The 18,400-nt window shown below is 40.4% G+C and overlaps 1 protein-coding gene across 1 annotated transcript; it reads left to right on the top strand.

The window, feature by feature from the left end:
- Positions 1 to 5,577: 5,577 nt before the first annotated feature.
- On the top strand, positions 5,578 to 14,240 carry SPX (spexin hormone). Its single transcript, XM_065887852.1, has 6 exons — positions 5,578 to 5,650; positions 6,065 to 6,145; positions 6,374 to 6,431; positions 6,910 to 6,972; positions 8,243 to 8,326; positions 13,398 to 14,240. Exons 1-6 carry the CDS (start codon positions 5,645 to 5,647, stop codon positions 13,454 to 13,456), a joined length of 351 nt encoding a protein of 116 aa, XP_065743924.1. The 5' UTR covers positions 5,578 to 5,644; the 3' UTR covers positions 13,457 to 14,240.
- The last annotated feature ends 4,160 nt before the right edge of the window (positions 14,241 to 18,400 follow it).

Below are 18,400 nucleotides of genomic sequence, written 5' to 3'. Positions count from 1 at the left end.
ACTCTCTCACTTCGCCCCAGCTTACCCTTCCCCCTCCCCGTGTCCTCCAGCCCATTCTCTATGTCTGCGTCTTTATTCCTGTCCTGCCCCTAGGTTCTTCAGAACCATTTTTTTTTTTTAGATTCTATATATATGTGTTAGCATATGGTATTTGTTTTTCTCTTTCTGACTTCACTCTGTTTGACAGTGTCTAAGTCCATCCATCTCACTACAGATGACTCAGTTTCGTTTCTTTGTATGGCTGAGTAATACTCCACTGTATATATGTGCCACATCTTCTTTATCCATTCATCTGTCGATGGACACAGGTTGCTTCCATGTCCTGCAATGAACATGTGGTACATGACTCTTTGGATTATGGTTTTCTCGGGGTATATGCCCAGTAGTGGGATTGCTGGGTCATAACCTCGTGTTTTTTAAATTAGCCTTATATGCAGTTTTCTTTTTTATATAATGGTCACATCTTCCATATCCAAACTGTTTAAATGTAATCATAAATAGAAATAGGCTTCAGGTAAAAAAGTGAGCAGTGAATTTAGAAATTAGTGGAGAAATGCTTAATGTTTTTTTCTCTACATGGAAGGAATACATAATACTTAAGTATTTGTGACTTAAATAAAATCACTTAACGTCTGCAATGTTTTGATCTTATACTTTAGTAAGGCTGAAAACCACTGGCCAAATCTACCAGTTAAGGTACCCAATAAGTATTTGTTGAATCCAGTCATTAAACTGTAAGTCTTGACTATTGTCTGGTGAATCTGTTTTTAAATACAGTATCCAGCACATCTTTCTAACGTTGTCCTCTGGGCTGAAAGCTTCCAACTTCTGCTCTTCTGCTACTTGTATCCATATAGGAGGTTGAACATAGAAATGGCATCCCCAAATCCTTCATCGACTGACACATTTTCACGGTCTTACCTTTACCAACTCTAAGACCTATTAAAAGGTCACCTCTGTTTGACTGACTAGGCCAAAACAGCTGGCCCTTCCTGTCCTCTCCTAGAACCTGCCAATTGTTTTGTGGTATTTACAAGGTTTGCGAAAAGACATTCTTAAAGTTCAAAGCCTTAAGTAAAGGACAGTAAAGACACTGGCCAATGAGTGGAGAGCTTTATTTTGGATAGCAGGCCTTCTCAGTGTCCCTAAATCTCCTCCTAAAACTGGTAGCCCTATGGGGAAATTACTTCTTCCATCCCTTTGTGAGACAACTGGCCTATGGGGCTGACTGGCCTTCAGAGAATAAAGCCAAAGTAGGACTTGAACCCAATGACCTCATCATCCTGTACCAAAACCCTCTATTCTGTTATCAGAGTGTAATTTGGATACTTGAGTATCTCAATAGCCATATTGTCCAGGTAATCTTACCCAAGATAGGAGCTGTTTGACAAAGAGGAATATCACGTGATAGCACTTATGTGTGATTTCTAAAAAACTGATAGAAACAAACTTAAAACAGAAATAGACTCACAGACATTGAAAACAAACTTACGGTTACCAAAGCAGAAGGGGGGGTAGGTAAATTAGGAATTTTGGATTAACGGATACATACTACTATGTATAAAATAGATAAACAACAAAGACCTACTGTATAGCACAGGGAACTATAGTCAATATCTTGAAATAACATATAATGGAAAAGAATCTGAAAAAATGTTTTATATATATATAACTGAAATACTTTGCTGTGTACCTGAAACTAACTCAACATTGTAAATCAACTATACTTCGATTTAAAAATGTATAAATAAAGTTTAAAAATAATTTTTTAAAAAGATAGCTGTTTTCTGTGTGAAGACAATAATCACTGACCTTGTAAGAATGCAGTTTAAACTGTGACAGTATTTTTTAAATGGGGCTTGGGCACGCTCCAGTCAACTAGAAGAATTCAGATAACATCAGTGATGCAGGCAAAATGATCTCCATTAAATATGCCTTTAAAAAAGGTTTTGGATCCAATTTGTACAGTACCCACTGCCGGGTCATCATATCAGCAGAATAAAGTTTACTGGTTTTATGCAACAACTGTTTTTTTCTCAAAAAGTAACTTTTCTTAGCCAATCTTTAGGTTTAGACCTGTAAAAATCTTAAAATATTGTGAATTTAACAAAAACATTTGATTGGGAGTCAATGCCCTTTTAGAACAAACACATTCTGGCATGTTACTTTTGATAAGACTACAATATTGATAATATGTCAAAGCCATTCTGCTCACTTGTGCATATTATGCTGAAAATGGCAGCTTTGACGTAAAACATCTGTTTGTGAATTCATTAGCGAAACTGTTACAGACAAATCACGTTAATTGTATTTTCCTTAAGATTGTAAATGCAAATCACAGTTTGGCAATTTATTTTCCCGTCCCTCTTTCTAAAACCTTTGTGTGTTTTCGGTATGGAGAGGGGGAAAAGACATTTTAGTTGTTTGTTAGGGTTAACCTAATAACTGGGTTTCACTTATGAATTGTTTTTAAATGTAAACACATGCATAATCTTTCTTCTGTGGCTTTTTTTTTTTGGAAGTTGTTACAATCCTTTGAAATTAAATTCTAAAATCCTAAAACGTAATATTTAAAGGAATATTGATTTTCTTTAGATATGGTGAAAACCTTTTAGTCCTTAGTTTTTATCTTCCTCCTCTCCTAAAACAGTGGAAAACACTACATTCATGGTTCTGGCTCCTTCTTGCTGTACTTATTCTTTAAAAGGAGTAAATATTCCTCAAGTTTCTACCTACAAACTACTTTCTATATTTCATTCTCATTTACTAACCAGATCTCAGTTTTCTTGGCCGCACATGATCGACAATTCCAAACATCAAATGCCCAAATGCCCAAACCCCAGTCTCTCTTAGACACGTGTTTACTGGTAGATAGCATCACCCCTCAAACTTAAGTCCCAAACTAAACAGATCTAGTCCCTCTCCATTATCCCTGATGTTTCTATTGTTAACCATTCTCCCAGCCTTGTAGACGCTAAGCGTTAGTTGTTTTTTTTTTATCACTTTTTATATCCTATAAGCTTTCGTACTCAAAATGTCCAAGGATTAGTAGACTAGCATTCATTAGCATCACTTGAGAGTTTAGTACAAATGCAGACTCTCAGGTCCCACCCCAGCTATAATGAATCAGAATGTGCATTTTAACAAGATTCCCAGGTGATTCAAAAGCGCATTAATACCTGCGGAGCACTGCTCTAACATTCCGAAGAAAGTGACCATCTCTCTCATCCATGGTACTTTAGCATATGGTGGCCACTCTGGTCCTTGTTCACTGTCTGCCTGTGTATAGAACTGTTTCAACTGGATATTGACAAATTTGGGTCCTATTTTTCTTGCCTTCCACAAACTCCCTTTTTTGCAGTTCTCTTTCCACGTCATCAATTTCTCCTTCTCTGCTGATCATCCCCATCAGCACACATGTTCTGCAAATGGTCAGCAAAAGAAACCAACAGACCTGGTCGATTTAAGCAAAAGAGGACTTTATTAAAAGGACAGTGCAGTTAGTATCACTATTCCTCTAGCGCTGGATGCTGGTGTCTATCACTAGCATTGTAGCCAGGATTGCCCCCACAAACTCAAGCATCCTACAACCAGTGCTGCACTAGAAAGTATTTCTCCTACTCCCCACTTTCTTCCCTCCCCAGCTCCAGACGAGTGGGTACGTCTGATTGGTGAAGCCTGCCTCATGCCCACACTCTACCCGATAGGGAGGCTGGTAAAGACTGTCTAGCATTTTCAGCTTCTACAATACAAGGAAGATGCTGCCTCCCACCAAGAATCATAATTTATAGTTTAGGGAATTTCCAAAGTTCCCTAAAATTGAAAGGATTCAGATTTGCTGCAAAGCTAAAAAAATAGCCCGCTTCCACCACACTCACATTTTTTTAAAAGTTCATTTTCCTTTCCCCCTTTTGGTGAAATTTCTCAAAAAGGTTGTCCACGCTTATTTCCTCATATCCTATTCAACCCATCCCAGTCTAGCTTCTGTCCTCAAAAGCCATCATATTCTCAAATCCAGCAGACACTTCTTAGCTCACATCAGTTTAACCTTTCAATGTTATTGGATAGTCTCCCTGCTCCCATGGCCTCATTATCCTGGAATTTCTTTCTTTCCGACTGCTTCAGTTCAGCTTCCTTTGCTGACTTTCCCTCTGCTCAATCTCTGTAGGTTTGTTCTCAGAACTCTATCTCTTCCTCTCTTTAACTCCATTCACTCCCTAAGTATTTTTTCAATCCCAATTTTTTCCTGTCTTAAAATTCTCAAGATTCTTAAATCTGATAATTCCTGCCTTTAGAAAAAAACTCTATAGGCTGGTGACCTGTTTGCTGAGCTCTAGAGTTTACATCTGCAACTGCCTACTTCACATTTCTCCTTGGATGTCTAATATACATTTTAATTTTAATATGTCCAAAGGCAACTCTTTATTTCCCTCTCTTAACTGCTTCTTTATGAAGTCTCTCCAATTTCAATAAAGAGTTTCATCATTCACCCATTGATTAAACCAAAAATCTAAGAGTCATCCTTGATTTATTTTTCTTAAACTCTCATATACGGTTTATCCACAAGTCCATGTTTTCTGCCTCCCAAATTCATTACAGCTCTCCATTCCTTGCAAGGACTCCCCTAGTCTAAGCCATCATCATCTTTTGCTTACAACCAAGTTGCCATTTCTTACTCTCCAACCTCAATTTACAGTGTCCTCCCCTGACACCCACACAGCTTTGGCTCCATTGGTCTCCTCCCTGTTCTTCAGACGAGCCAAGCTCCTTGCCATCCCAAGGTTTTGTATTTTTCTTCTGCCTGAGAATGTCAGCAGTACTGATTCCCACCCCAGTTTATCCCATGTCTGACTCCACCTTATCTTTCCAGACCCCCTTTTATTCTTACCTTCCCGAAAGTAGCCCACCACTTACCTTATCACATCATTTTGCTTACTTTTCCTTTATAAAGCATTTTAAAGTTCTGTAATTACCTTATTTACCGGTTTGGAGTGTTTCCCCCTGACTAGAAGATAAGCATGATCAAAGCAGAGACTTGTCTTTTTAATACATGGCTGTGCCCCTTGAACTGAAAGGAAGGATGTCTGTTACATAGTAGGCATTCCATAAATATTTGTTAAATAATTGAATGGATAATTAAGTGAATGACTGATGTCAAAATCCATTGAGATTCCCTAACCTTTTCATTTCTACCCAAATGATTCATCTTTACTCACCGGTGTTAGCTTGATAGCTAGTTAGTTACCCAAGACAAGCTTTCTTACTTTGTTCATTTACTTTTGATTCTGCCTGGGGTTATTAATCATTTTCAATAATAATAATAATAATAATACTGCCTTGGGAAGCTAATAGGAAAATCAAAGGTCATGATGCTGATATTTTCAGAATATCTCCTGGCTGATGTGGACAGTAAATGATATTCACCCATCAATCATTCCCCTGCTTCCTGCAACTGAATCTCCCTGGAGGAGTCATCAGATCCTCTCAATCTTGAAGACTGACAGGAAGTCCCTGTGGACACTAGCTCTATGCAAAATCAGGAGGGATCCTTGACCCTAAGATTTAAAAGCCCCACCTTCAGAACAAAATTAGAAAACTCAGAGGTTAAGTTATAGTTATTGCAGCTTCTGGAAAGGTGTAGAACATGAAGGTAAGTAAAGGTTTTATATACTTGAGTTTTTTTAGCTATTTTATTAAAAAGCTGTATAGCTTTTTACCTCTTTTATGTTTAATAAGTGTTTCAGAGGCTAAAGGATAGTTAAACGTTATGCCTTTAAAATATCAGAATCATTTGATTTTACAAAGAAAAAGTTTCACTAGTTCACCCAAATCCTCATTTGGGTTAAATAATAAAAATAATATATTTCTAATTAATTGTTTTTTAAAAAGAACTCTTTGTGGATAAACGAGACGATAAACTGGGGAATCCCCTTCTGCCCCACCCTCTGAGCGCTAAAACAGAACATAGCAAAAAGTAAGGGATTTGTAATTGTCCAGGCGCCAGGGAAGGAAGCAGAAGATCTTATAGAGGCACAGAAACGACTTCTTTGATCTTTTCATACAGGGATTCAGAAGTCTGGTGGTAACAACCTTGACTCTTTTCCTGGTGTTTTCTTTCATGGGAAATTCGAACAGTGCTCCGCAGGTAATCAAACGCAAAAATTGGGACTCCACGCGCTGTGTGCCTGCCTGCCTTCCTTCCTTCCTTCCTCCCTCTCTCTTTCTCTCAATTTCTTCCCTTCTTTTCCTAATATCTTCTCTCCTTCCTTCCCTTCCCTTTCTTTCTTTCCCTCCCCTCCCTTCTTTTTTTTCCTAATAGTGGGCTGGGCAGCAACGCCTTACTAACTGCTTTCCTCTTCTCCCCGGGTTATAGAGACTCTTTGAGAGAAGGAATTGGACTCCACAAGCTATGCTCTACCTGAAGGGTGCACGTACGTTCCACATACTTTGCTCTTCCGACAGCAATAGAGGGACATCCGTAGGGGTGCATGAATCGGTGGGATAGATGTAGAGCTGTGGGGAGAGAATCCTATCGAGTTTGTTCCCATAAATAATCGAGGTCATCCTGGTCTCAGTTAATCAAGGAGAAAGGTTGGGGGGCGGGGGTAGATTATCAGAAATCCTCCACCCTAAACCGGAGGGTTGCTGGCTCTTGCCCAAAGGGAGACTGGGGTTTCCAGGGACACACCGCCCTACCCTAGCTGGTGAGCGAGATCGCCGACCCCTTCGAAGCTCACTCGGGGGACCGGGGGCGGGGGGCGTGCGGACTTTACCCGTGGTCTCCTCCCTCATCCGCGCCGGCGCCCCAACCCGGGCAGTTCCGCGCGCACCGGGCCCCGCCCGCTCCCGGCCCCGGAACCCCGATCGATCGGGCCGGGTGGGCGCTGAGCCCGTGTCTCGCCTTGGCAGAGGGGCGCCGCTTCATCTCCGACCAGAGCCGGAGGAAGGACCTCGCCGATCGGCCGCCGCCCGGTGAGTGCGCGGGGGTGAGGGAGCCGCGGGCTACAGAGGACCGCGCAGGACCGGAGGGGCGCGCTCGGCCTCCAAGACTGGCCCGTGGGCCTTCCCGGGGGAGAGCCGGCCCCGCCCGGCGCCGGGAGCTGGGGGATCGCAAGGCCCCGCCAGTATGGAGGTGGGCGGCGGGGGCCGGGGTTCCGCTGACGGGCGTCAGGATGGATATGAGAGCTGTGCGCCTGCCCCGTCCGAGAAATGGGCCTCCCGTTTAGGGCATGATCTTTACAAGATTTCTCTTAAACGCTGTTGTTGTTGCCAATGTTGGTATCATCATCATCATCATTATTAAAATAGTGATTTGCCTAAAAACTTCAAACAGCTCTATTATATTACTAAAAAGAACTATCAAAAGGTTCAAAACCAGAAATAGTGAAGAAGTGGGAGCCTTTAAGGATGGAGCCAGAGACTGTTTCATGATAAACCTTTCGATGCCATTGGATTTAAAAATAACAATACCATTCATTTTGATAAACGTTCAAGATTGTCAAGTAGACTCATTTTGAAACATACCAAACACTGTGTCGAGCACATCAAATGTTTGTTTACCTGCTTCAAGCCTGCAGTGTGATTAACCTTTTTTTTTTTGTTTACCTGCTTCAAGCCTGCAGTGTAATTAACCTTTTTTTTTTTTTTTTTTTTTTAAACCGTAGGAGGGTAAGTTTTGTTTTCCCACTTCAGCAGCTCCCAAATTAAAAATCATGGTTTGTGTTGAATCAGGACCGTTTGTCTTCTGTCAGCTTAGATTTGAAATCGTTTTGAATATTTTGTAGTTTCTCCTTCAGTCAAATAATTGACTTACATGTGGCCAAGAAGGTAGATTATTTTCTCAAACTGCTTTGGAAGGAACAAGAGAGAAAATAGTCCAGGCTCCAGGCAGGGTCCCATCTAAACCTTTCAGCCCAGACATCCCATTTTAAGCTCTGAGGGGGCAATTTCTCATGGGTTCTTTATCTTAATCCTCCTTGCTTTCATGAAATTCTCTGTAGTATATAGTTTAAATTTTCTTCCATTCCCTGTAATACACAACATAACCAGTTGTAAGCAATGCCTAAGGGAAGTGTGAAATGTTTCAACTTGTAAAAATCGGTCTGTGTAAGGGGCTCTTTGCTGAGGGATCACAGAGGTATATCACAGAGATTTTCCAGTATTATAGCATACTGGAATAGGATTTATCTATATGAATATTTAAATGCTAATAGAATCTGTATTTATTTTTTCGTTTCTCCAGAAAGACGAAGCCCAAATCCCCAACTACTAACTCTTCCAGAGGCAGCAGCTGTGCTATTGGCTTCCTTGCAGAAACTGCAAGAAGGTATAATTATAGTGACCTCTGTTAACTGCAGGACAGGGAAGCTTTGAGTGCTTTGGGCATTCTGTGTTGAGTACAATGAAGTTGCTTTTATTTATTCAGATTTTTAAAAATAATTAACGGTTGCCCACACCACCAGAAATTCACAGAGATGTTTATTATTTTAATACTAGCATGCTGCTCATTAAAGTGTTTCCCAAGAATGTAAAAACATTTCCTTGATGAGACGGGGGGGGGGGGGGGGGGGGGGGGGGGGGGGGGGGGGGGGGGGGGGGATTTCATGTTAATTCCATAATCCATAGCCTATTGGAGCTTTTATTTCTGTTAGAACTCCAGAAAGTCCGACTTCATTATTTTATATTTGAAAAAACTGAGGCCAAAAGAGGTTTAAATAATCGCAAATCCGGTTACTCGCTATTAAGGTTTGAACCAAATGAAATAGCTGAAAATCACTGATTTTTTACTCACAAACACAGCAGTTTCTTATGGTTCACCCTAAGAGATTGGGCTAGTTCTGATTCTAAGCCTGTGTGATTTGCATTATACTATATAGCTTCTTCCATACCAGGATTAGGTGTGTTCTTCAAATAGAGGCTCTCTGTCCATGTAGCATTAACACCACTAATTGCATTAAGGCATCTTGTTGCACATTAGCCAGGGCTGTGGAGTATAACAGGACTGGGTTCAAATCTTGGCCTTGTTGCTTTACTAGCTGGGTGACCCTGAGCCTTAGTGTCATTACGGGTAAAATGAAATAATGACATCCATGGGCAGGTTGCTCTAAGAGCCAAATGAAACAAAGTACGTACTTTCTATTAGCATTAACACTAGAGGTCATCAAAGCATATTCAACAGATCTAGATTTATCCCTCTCAAAAATTGTAATGATGCCATATTTATGACATAATTTAAATGTTAAAATGTATTTAACAAAATACAGTGAGTAGTCTAGTGGTCAAAGCATAGGCTGCTGGCCTTGGGCTCTGACACTTGTGCTGGCAGAGAAAGCCTGTGTGCTCCCTGCCTGTTATCGGAGGGCCCCATCAGGGAGGGGAAGAGAGCAGGGGGCTCTTTCTGGCTTCTAGTTTATGGCATTGTTGTGAAAAAACAAAAACAAACAAAAGAAACCTACGAGAAGCAAATGGAAGAGAGTGGGATAAAGAGGTCCTTTTTTTTTTTTTTTTTTTGCGGTACGCGGGCCTCTCACTGTTGTGGCCTCTCCCGTTGCGGAGCACAGGCTCCAGATGCGTAGGCTCAGCGGCCATGGCTCACGGGCCCAACCCCTCCGCGGTATGTGGGATCTTCCCGGACCGGGGCATGAACCCGTGTCCCCTGCATCGGCAGGCAGACTCTCAATCACTGCGCCACCAGGGAAGCCCTAGAGAGGTCTTCTGAAATCAGAGAAGGTCCGCGGCTGACTTGATTGGGTGGAGGGGATTATAATACTGAATTCAGCAAATCTGCATTTATGCCTGCTAGGTGCCAGGCACTGTGACAGGTAGAGAAGAAAATGGATTAAACAAAAGCAAGAATGAGAATGGCCTTTGCAGTGAAAAGGCAGTTTGAACAGTCAGTAGGACAGTAGACTGTGAGAGTCATGGCCATAGTATAGCTATGACTACAACTACTGTTACTACTCCCTCTAGCTAATAATTATTGAGGGTTTTACTATAATGCAGTGGGTCAGGCACTGTTCCAAGCACTTGATACGGATTAATACATTTATTAATAATTCATTAATCCATAACAAATGAATTACCTCCTAGGATTACCCACTGTCATTATCTACACTTTACAGACGAGGAAATAGAAGCACAGAAAGATTGAGTAGCTTGCCCACTATCACATTGCAGGTACATACTAGTACTGGGATAAAAGAACAGGGGTAACTTATTCTATATCTGAGAATCAATCAGATGGTCCATGGATTTTTACCAGAAAGAGGACATGATGAAGGAAGATGAAACTGGTTATTGCTTATAGGGTAACCATAAGAGCAGTTACAATAGCTACAATATGGGAACATCTACTGTGTGTCAGATATTAATGCTAATCTTTATAGCCCAGAAAACTTACCCTTCCTGAGCTGTATATACTTTCCTAAGGTCCACATAGAGTGGAAGTGATATGGGGAGTTTACACAGCAGGAAGTGATATGGGGAGTTTAACTCAGGGCTGTGGGATGCTGTAGCTCTTTCAGCTATGCCCTGCCACCTCTCAGATGGATGGTGTTGAAGAGGAAAGGCCAGAGTGATGATGTCAGTGAGAAACTAAGGCAGTCATTCAGGAGTGGAGTAATGAGGTCAGTGGGAATGGAGGCTCAGCCCTGAGGCATACCGGAAGGAAGAGCAGATAAAAATCAAGGTCCTCGTGTAGAGCACAGGGAACTATATTTAATACCGTGTAATAAATCATAATGGAAAAGGATATGAAAAAAATATATGTATAACTGAGTCACTTTGCTGTACAGAAGAAATTAACACAACATTGTAAATCAACTATACTTCAATAAAATTTTAAAACGAAAGAGAGGATCCAGAGTCAAGCACATTTTTAAAGTGTTTTTGTGAGTTTAAAATGGTGATACTGACAAATGAAAATGCCTGTGGATATAATTGAGGTTCAGTTTGAGGTGATGGAGCCTTTCCAGTGGATAAAGGTGTATAGGTCACTGGTTCTCTGCTCTCCATATGTGGACTGGTTCCATCAGAGTTCTCTGTAGAACTTGCTGAAAATACAGATTTCTTGGCCTTAGGTCCAGAGAGTCTGATTCCATACTACTTGAGTGAGGCCCCAGAATCTGTATCCTTAAGAAGTTCACTCACATTATTCTGATGATGTCAGGTTTGGGAACAACTGGAAATTCAGAGCCAGTTAATAAAGGTTGGAAACATGAAAATGGAGCTCTCTCCTAGGCCTCAGATGTAGTGGGAAAAGGGCAGATAATAAAGGATTTGCCCTGGAGAATACCCAGAGATCAAGGGAAAGGGGGAAAATCATATCAGTGAAGGGACTTCAAAAGGAGCAGGCAGAAAGGTAGGAGGAGAGCCAGAATAACAGAGAATCTAAGAAGTCGAGGATGGAAAGTTTCAAGAAAGGAGTGATGAGAAGCATCAAATATAGCAGGATGCTTAGTAAGAGTACAGAAATCAAAGGAGAAGGAAGATTGTGTTGGGTAGGAAGGGTCATTAAATCACGGTTCACAAGTCTTCTCCTCAGCCCCTGCCCAGTGGTATGATTTGCTGCTGCCTTGCCCGTCTGAAACCTTGTTTCGAGGGAATTTAGGAAAAGAAGGTAAACTGCAGAGATTAAGTGGTTGCTTACTGGCGTGGCTTTCAGAATTCTTGTGATGAAAAGGTGAGAAAGAGTTGAATCATGGGTAGAAGATGCTGCATCCAAGGTGGTCTTTTCTAAATTCAGCATTTGGCCCTCTGATTTTTTTTTTTTTCCAGCTGTGCAGCGAGGCATGCGGGATCTTAGCTCCCTGACTAGGGATGGAACCCATGCCCCCTGCAGTGGAAGGGTAGAGTCTTAACCACTGGAATGCCAGGGAAGTCCTCTTACTGATTTTTGAAGTCAGTAGGAGGACAGTGAGGTTGGAGATGGATTGTTAGTGAAGTCTGAGATTTAATTGCTGGGAGGATGTGCAGAGCCAGAAAGGAAAGTGAGCTGGAATGGAGAAGGTAGAGCTAATTTTAAAGAGGAGGAGAGGGATCTTCATTAGAAACTTTACAGAAGAATGTGACTGTAGGTCTCCATTTCAGGTCTTTGTTGGAGAATAAATTCAAGTTTTTAATTATTGAAGTTTCCGAAGTGGCTTGTCTCTGATGATGAAATGGGGAAACAAAATTTTATTAGTCTAAATGGATGGGAAAGTTTTGGATTCCCATATGATAGATTAATCACTAGTCACCTTTAATATTTTTATTCTGAAGTCCCTAGGTATTATTTGGACTTATTTTATGTAGTGGATTATTATTTTAAGTAGTGGATTGTTACCTTAATGGAGGATATACAGGGATGATTCCTTTCTTTTTTATTTTTTTCCTTTCCTTTAAATACATACTAGTATATTTAAAATAGATAACTAATAAGGAGCTACTGTATAGCACAGGGAACTCTACTCAATACTCTGAAATGACCTATATGTGAAAAGAATCTAAAAAGAATGGATATTTGTATATGTATAACTGATTCACTTTGCTGTACAGTAGAAACTAACACAACATTGTAAATCAACTATACTCCAATAAAAATTTTTAAAAATAGAAAAATAAAATTTTTTTAAAAAATAGAGTAGCTGATAATCAGCAGTATTTTGAAGTTTGCTACCAGTTCAGGTTAAACTATAACTCAGATATTCCAACCATATTGTAACTAGGGGAAAGTGGTTTTCTCTAGAGATGACCTTACATAAAATGAGGAACAGAAGTTTGCCTCTGGCAGCTTCCTCTCCCTTCCCCATCCTCAGTTTCAGCCCTTCAACCCATTTTTAGTCCCAGGAATCTGCTGTCATCTCAGTCCGCTGTCTCCACCCCAGAGGTGATTCTTCCTGCTCTGAAGCTGTGCAGTCCTGCCCAGCTAACAAGTGTCCCTTCTTTTTGTCTTACTTCCACCCCAGACATCTAGTTCAACTTGTAAGAGAATATGTGCGAATGTGTTGTTCCTCTGTCATCTTTCCCAGCTAAAATGCATTTTAACAGGAAATACAGAAACCGTACCTTGATGCAAGTAAATGGTTCTGCTGGGGGGTATTTTAGACATGAGGCATATTTAGAGCAAGGCATGTGGCCTTTTCAGATTTCTACCAAACACACCATGTAATAGTTAAATTCACTGTAGAGATTCACATGTCAGATGTGAATTCCTCAATGCATACCAAGCTGAGGGGGAAATTTTTGAAACAAAATCAATCAAAATCCAATTTGGGGGTAGTTTCCATAGCAGAGTGCCTGAGTTGACATAATGTAGGGGGGCAAATGTTTATCTCCTGAGGTTCTCTTCATCTTATATTTTCTTCTTACAAAACACAGGGTACATGTTTATGTTATGTATTTTTTTTTTGTCCTTACAGCTGGAGAAGAAAACTTTGATCAAACCAGATTCCTAGAAGATAGTCTGCTAAACTGGTGAAAATATACCAGATTCCATTCAATTATAGTTCTGTTCTTGTTGAAAACATGAACCATGTGAATAAAGCCTGTGGACCCTTTTTATCTTCATTTGTAATCTTAGGAACATGTGCAGCCAGTTTTATTCTTTCAGAAGCTAAAGTGATGTTGAGTTCTTAGTGAGAACATCGTTGCTTTCTTCCATTGCTTCAGGTCCTGTTTAGATCGCCTCGTGTCTTACTCTTGAATTTTTTAGCCCATTTATAATTATTAGGTTGAAGACTCTTTAGAGTGTTCTTTCGTTTTGTGACAACAAATACCCATCTTGATCTAATCATTCTTAGTTGCTTTTTTTCATTCTGTTAGAATCTCCTCTCCTTTCCCCCCTTTTCTCACCTCCAAGGAGGGTGAGGCGGGGAAGCATGGCAAGATGGGAAAGAGTAGAGTGTGATTCTTTTAGTATCCAGGAGAGGTAAGTTGTCAGGAAGGGAAGAGGGAAGGGATGACTGGGAAGAAGCCCTGTGATCAGACACTGCACTGTGGTTGCTGAGAGAGGGGACCCTTGGTGAGACTGGAGCCAGTGGAAGGTTCTACAGCTGGAAGCTCCCCCTTGTGCTCTCTGGGGATCTCCCCGAATTCAGTTTAGAAACAAGGATCTAAAAGTTACTGGGAAATAAGCAGATGGAAACACACGCTGCTCTTGTACAAAAGAAACAAAGCAGTTTTTTAGAGGTAACCCATTTTCCATGGCTAAACAGACTCAAGCACTACTTACTCTAATTGACTAGAACTCTAGGCTTTATTTGACATAAAAACATAACATAAAGGCACCCTGATACAAAATGCATGGTAATATGCCTAATTTATTCATTTTTTTAACTCAACTAGGGTTCAGTACTATCTGAAAAATAAAATACACACATACCTACAGCAAGCATATAGTATATTTATTTGGAATTACAATACGACCATCATGTTCATTATTTTTGACTTAATTACTTGAGAGTTGTTATTGATAAATGTCACAAGTAGAAAGTATTGTCCATTCTTATTGTCATCAGTATATAGCTATTAGTCAGTAGCTAAAGAATATCATTATGTGAATGTCTCTGTAACTTGGAATTACAATTTTACTGTGTTAAGTAATCAAAACCCTGCTTATAAGATTTGTCTGTATCTCATTTCATAATTGAATAATGAAACTGTATTCAAGTTAATGTAACATTGATGTCTGCCAAAAAAATAATATGCTAGCAATAAAAAAAAATCTATGTGGCATTATAATAGGTGCCTGTCATTAATTATTGTTTGATTTTAAAGTGGATTTTCTAGACAGTGTATATGTCCAGTTTATTGAGAATTATGTAACTCACCTGACATAGACTTGTACATATGGACTACTTAAATACTATGTCTAGTCCCAGAATACATTTAAAGTCTATCTTACAAAGTAATTCTTCTACAACTAGAACAATCTCAAGTATTTCCCACTGAAACAGAGTTTGTAAAAGCTGTCTAAATGACCAACGGCTGTTATAATATCAGCTACAATATTACAAGTACTTGAATGTCCTGAACATTGTTCTGCTGTACAGATATGCACATTAACCCAGTATTTGCATGTGCCCGGTTTGCTGTAACTTTCTATCTCTCCGGGGGTGTCTTTGCAATTCTCTTTGTTTCTATCTTGTTCAAAACTGAAATGAATAAGTGATCAGTGCTCAAAACTTTTCACGTTGTATGGCTTGTCCTTTAAAATTGGAAAATATATGCCTCCTGTGCAGGTCCATGTATAGAATACCCCACCTCCAGATAGGACTTGCAGCCCCTTTCACCCCGTTCCAGTTGCTCTTCCCCTCTTTGCCTCTATAGCCTTCTTCCCCTGTGGCTACGTGGCCTCCAGGGTGGGCTCTCAATTACTCTCTGTTCCCCTGGTTTTCCCCAGTGGATGACTCCTCTCCCCCACCATAGTGATCCTAAGCAAGGAGAGAAGGTGAGAGGTTAAAATCAGCCTCCAACTAGCATTCCTTCTTTACCTGCTGATGAGAAATAAAAGTCTATATCCTACCAACCCTGAGTTACATTATTTTACCTTGGCCTCAGGAGAAAGAGGAGTTGGGAATGTAACCTGTTGGTCTCCTCCTACTGGACTATAAATCCCTTAAGGAAATGTTCACGTCTAACTTGATTTTATCCTTACAACCACAATGTGAAGTGGGCAGTTGTATCTCCCACATTACTTCACAGAAATTTAGGATCATCCTAGGAAGTCGCTTTCAATCTCCTCAAGTACACTTAACCAATCCCTCTTCTGAGACCTCCTTGTGTCCAGGAAAGCTACTAGTATAGCACTTGTAATATTTTATATTCCCATCTGTATATGTAAAGCCAGCTCTGTTCACTCTAGCCCTTACCATGGAAGGAAGGGTGGTACAATGCATAAAAAAAGTCTTGCTGTCAGCTGGCCAGGCACACACAATTTTCCATATTTCCTGTCCTCCAATTTATGGATACATACATTATTTATTATTTTTTCTTTTTTTATACATACTTTAAGAGCATCAATTTTTTGTATCTATGTTTCTCCCGGTAAGACCATTCATTTATGCAACTACTGTGTATAAGGTGCTGTGCTAGACACACAGTCACCTAATAATCCTATTGGTTGTTCCTCACCGAGCTTTGTCAATATTGGGGAAAGAGCAACTAGACACCAGGCTTTGTCAGTCTTGGGGAAAGGATAACTAAGTGACTGGAGCAAGGGGTTGGAGTCAGGTGGCAGCAGCTGTCTGAATAGAGGACCAAGTACAGGGTAGAAACTGATTCTTAACACATGCCACTTGAAGCCAGGTGTTTGCAAATCAGTCATTTCCATGTGTCCTATACCCTTTGTACTAATTTCTAATCAAAGAACTATTCTTTCATTTAAAAAAAAAACTTGGGCTTCCCTGGTGGTGCAGTGGTTGAGAGTCCGCCTGCCGATGCAGGGGACACGGGTTCGTGCCCTGGCCCGGGAGGATCCCACATGCCGCGGAGCGGCTGTGCCCGTGAGCCATGGCCGCTGGGCCTGCGCGTCCGGACCCTGTTGCTCCGCAACGGGAGAGGCCACAGCGGTGAGAGGCCCGCGTACCGCAAAAACAAAAACAAAAACAAAAACAAAAACAAAAACAAAAACAAAAAAACTTGAATTTTAAAGTTTTTTATTAAGAAGTTATAGCTTCTGTATAGCTCATGCTTTCAGTAGCCGTGGATCAACCAGTTACCAATCAAGAGTATCACTTGAAGACACACATTGCACCACTTTATTAGGGATATATTTTCATGGTTATTGCAAAAGTGAAACCCATTTTATCATGAGATCTTTCTACTTCAGCAAATGAGTATTTGGATTGTAATACAAATCTATTTCATATTTTTTTCTGATCTCCTCTGCAGAGCTTGGAGAGTTGGGTTAATTGGTATCCATTGGGCATTTTTTAAGGATTAGGCTTTAGGTAATTTATTTTCCCTCCTTACAAACCTCTAAACTAGGGAAGTTTGCAACGATCTTCCATTTTGACCTGAGTTGTTGCTTGTATCTGCCATTCTTCTACTCTCCCCTAACAACGGGGTGATAGAGCTGGAGTGCAGTTTTCCACTGGTCCTGCACCATCTGACACACTGTCATTGTTTCTCTTCCCTTATTGCCATCAACAACCCAGCACTGAGAAGACCTAAATTTTTTTAGAGCCCCTACAGACCTGGGCCAACCAAGGTATTCACCGTGATCTAAATGTAACAACATTCAGTTGTGGAAAAAACAATCCATGAGTGAATGTGGGGTTTGGGTTTTGTTTTGTTTTGTTTTTTGCTGATTTATGTTTAACTACATTTAAAGCATTAATATGTTTAACTACACTCATTCAACAATGTCTCAGAGACATTGTCCTTATTATAATTAAGTAGACTCTCTATTTTCTTTTGGCTACTTTTTTTAAAAGATAGTTTTAAATGTTATCCTTCATAAGGCACTATTGTATAGTAGGTGTTTTTGCACATATTATCTTATTTAAATGTCTAAAAGAATTTTAAACATTATCAATGCAGTTAAATCTTTAAATATTGATATATTTATTCATATGGATTTAACAATTTATCACCTATGGAAGACTGACCAAGTTTTCAAAAAGGCTTTCCTTTTAAACAATAGAAAAAAACTGTTACAGTCAGATGGTACAGTACAATGGTAACATCTCCTGATCATTAACTTGAGAAGTGACCTTGTACATATGCATTAATATGTATCAACATCTGGATTTAGGGTAGCTACTGTCCTATGGAGTTTGATTGTCGGCAAAGCTAGGTATAAATTCATGGTTCTGCCTCATGTGAAAAATAAAAATAATCACTAAAGACCAAATTACTTGAAATATAAAGGTAGAACACATTCATAGCTAAGATCAGGATCCTTTGTGGGGGAAATGGCAGATTGGTTTAGCAGGTAGCGCTTCCCTGGTGGCGCAGTGGTTGAGAGTCCACCTGCCGATGCAGTGGACACGGGTCCGTGCCCCGGTCCAGGAAGATCCCACGGGCCGCGGAGCGGCTGGGCCCGTGAGCCATGGCCGCTGAGCCTGCGCGTCCGGAGACTGTGCTCCGCAACGGGAGAGGCCACAACACTGAAAGGCCCGCGTACCGCAAAAAACAAACAAACAAACAAACAAAACCCTAAGCCAAGGATTATGGTGATGATAACTAAAAATCAGCATTAGGAAATGAAAATTCTTATCGCTTAAAATAACCATTTAAAAAACACTTCCATTCTTCCTCCTTTAATTAACACTCTTCCTAGAGCCCGAACTGACAGGGGTAAAAGGAGTTGGATTTTATTATAAATTACAAAATTGCCGTTCACTTAATCTCCTCCACTTTTTAGGCAGAGAATAAATCCCAGTGTTATACTGAGGAGAAGAGAATGAACCACGTGACA

Source organism: Phocoena phocoena, chromosome 11 (genome assembly GCF_963924675.1).
Source record: "Phocoena phocoena chromosome 11, mPhoPho1.1, whole genome shotgun sequence".
Taxonomy (NCBI): domain Eukaryota; kingdom Metazoa; phylum Chordata; class Mammalia; order Artiodactyla; family Phocoenidae; genus Phocoena; species Phocoena phocoena.
Note: the sequence above shows the minus strand (reverse complement) of the source record. Positions and strands in the feature narration are given on the sequence as shown.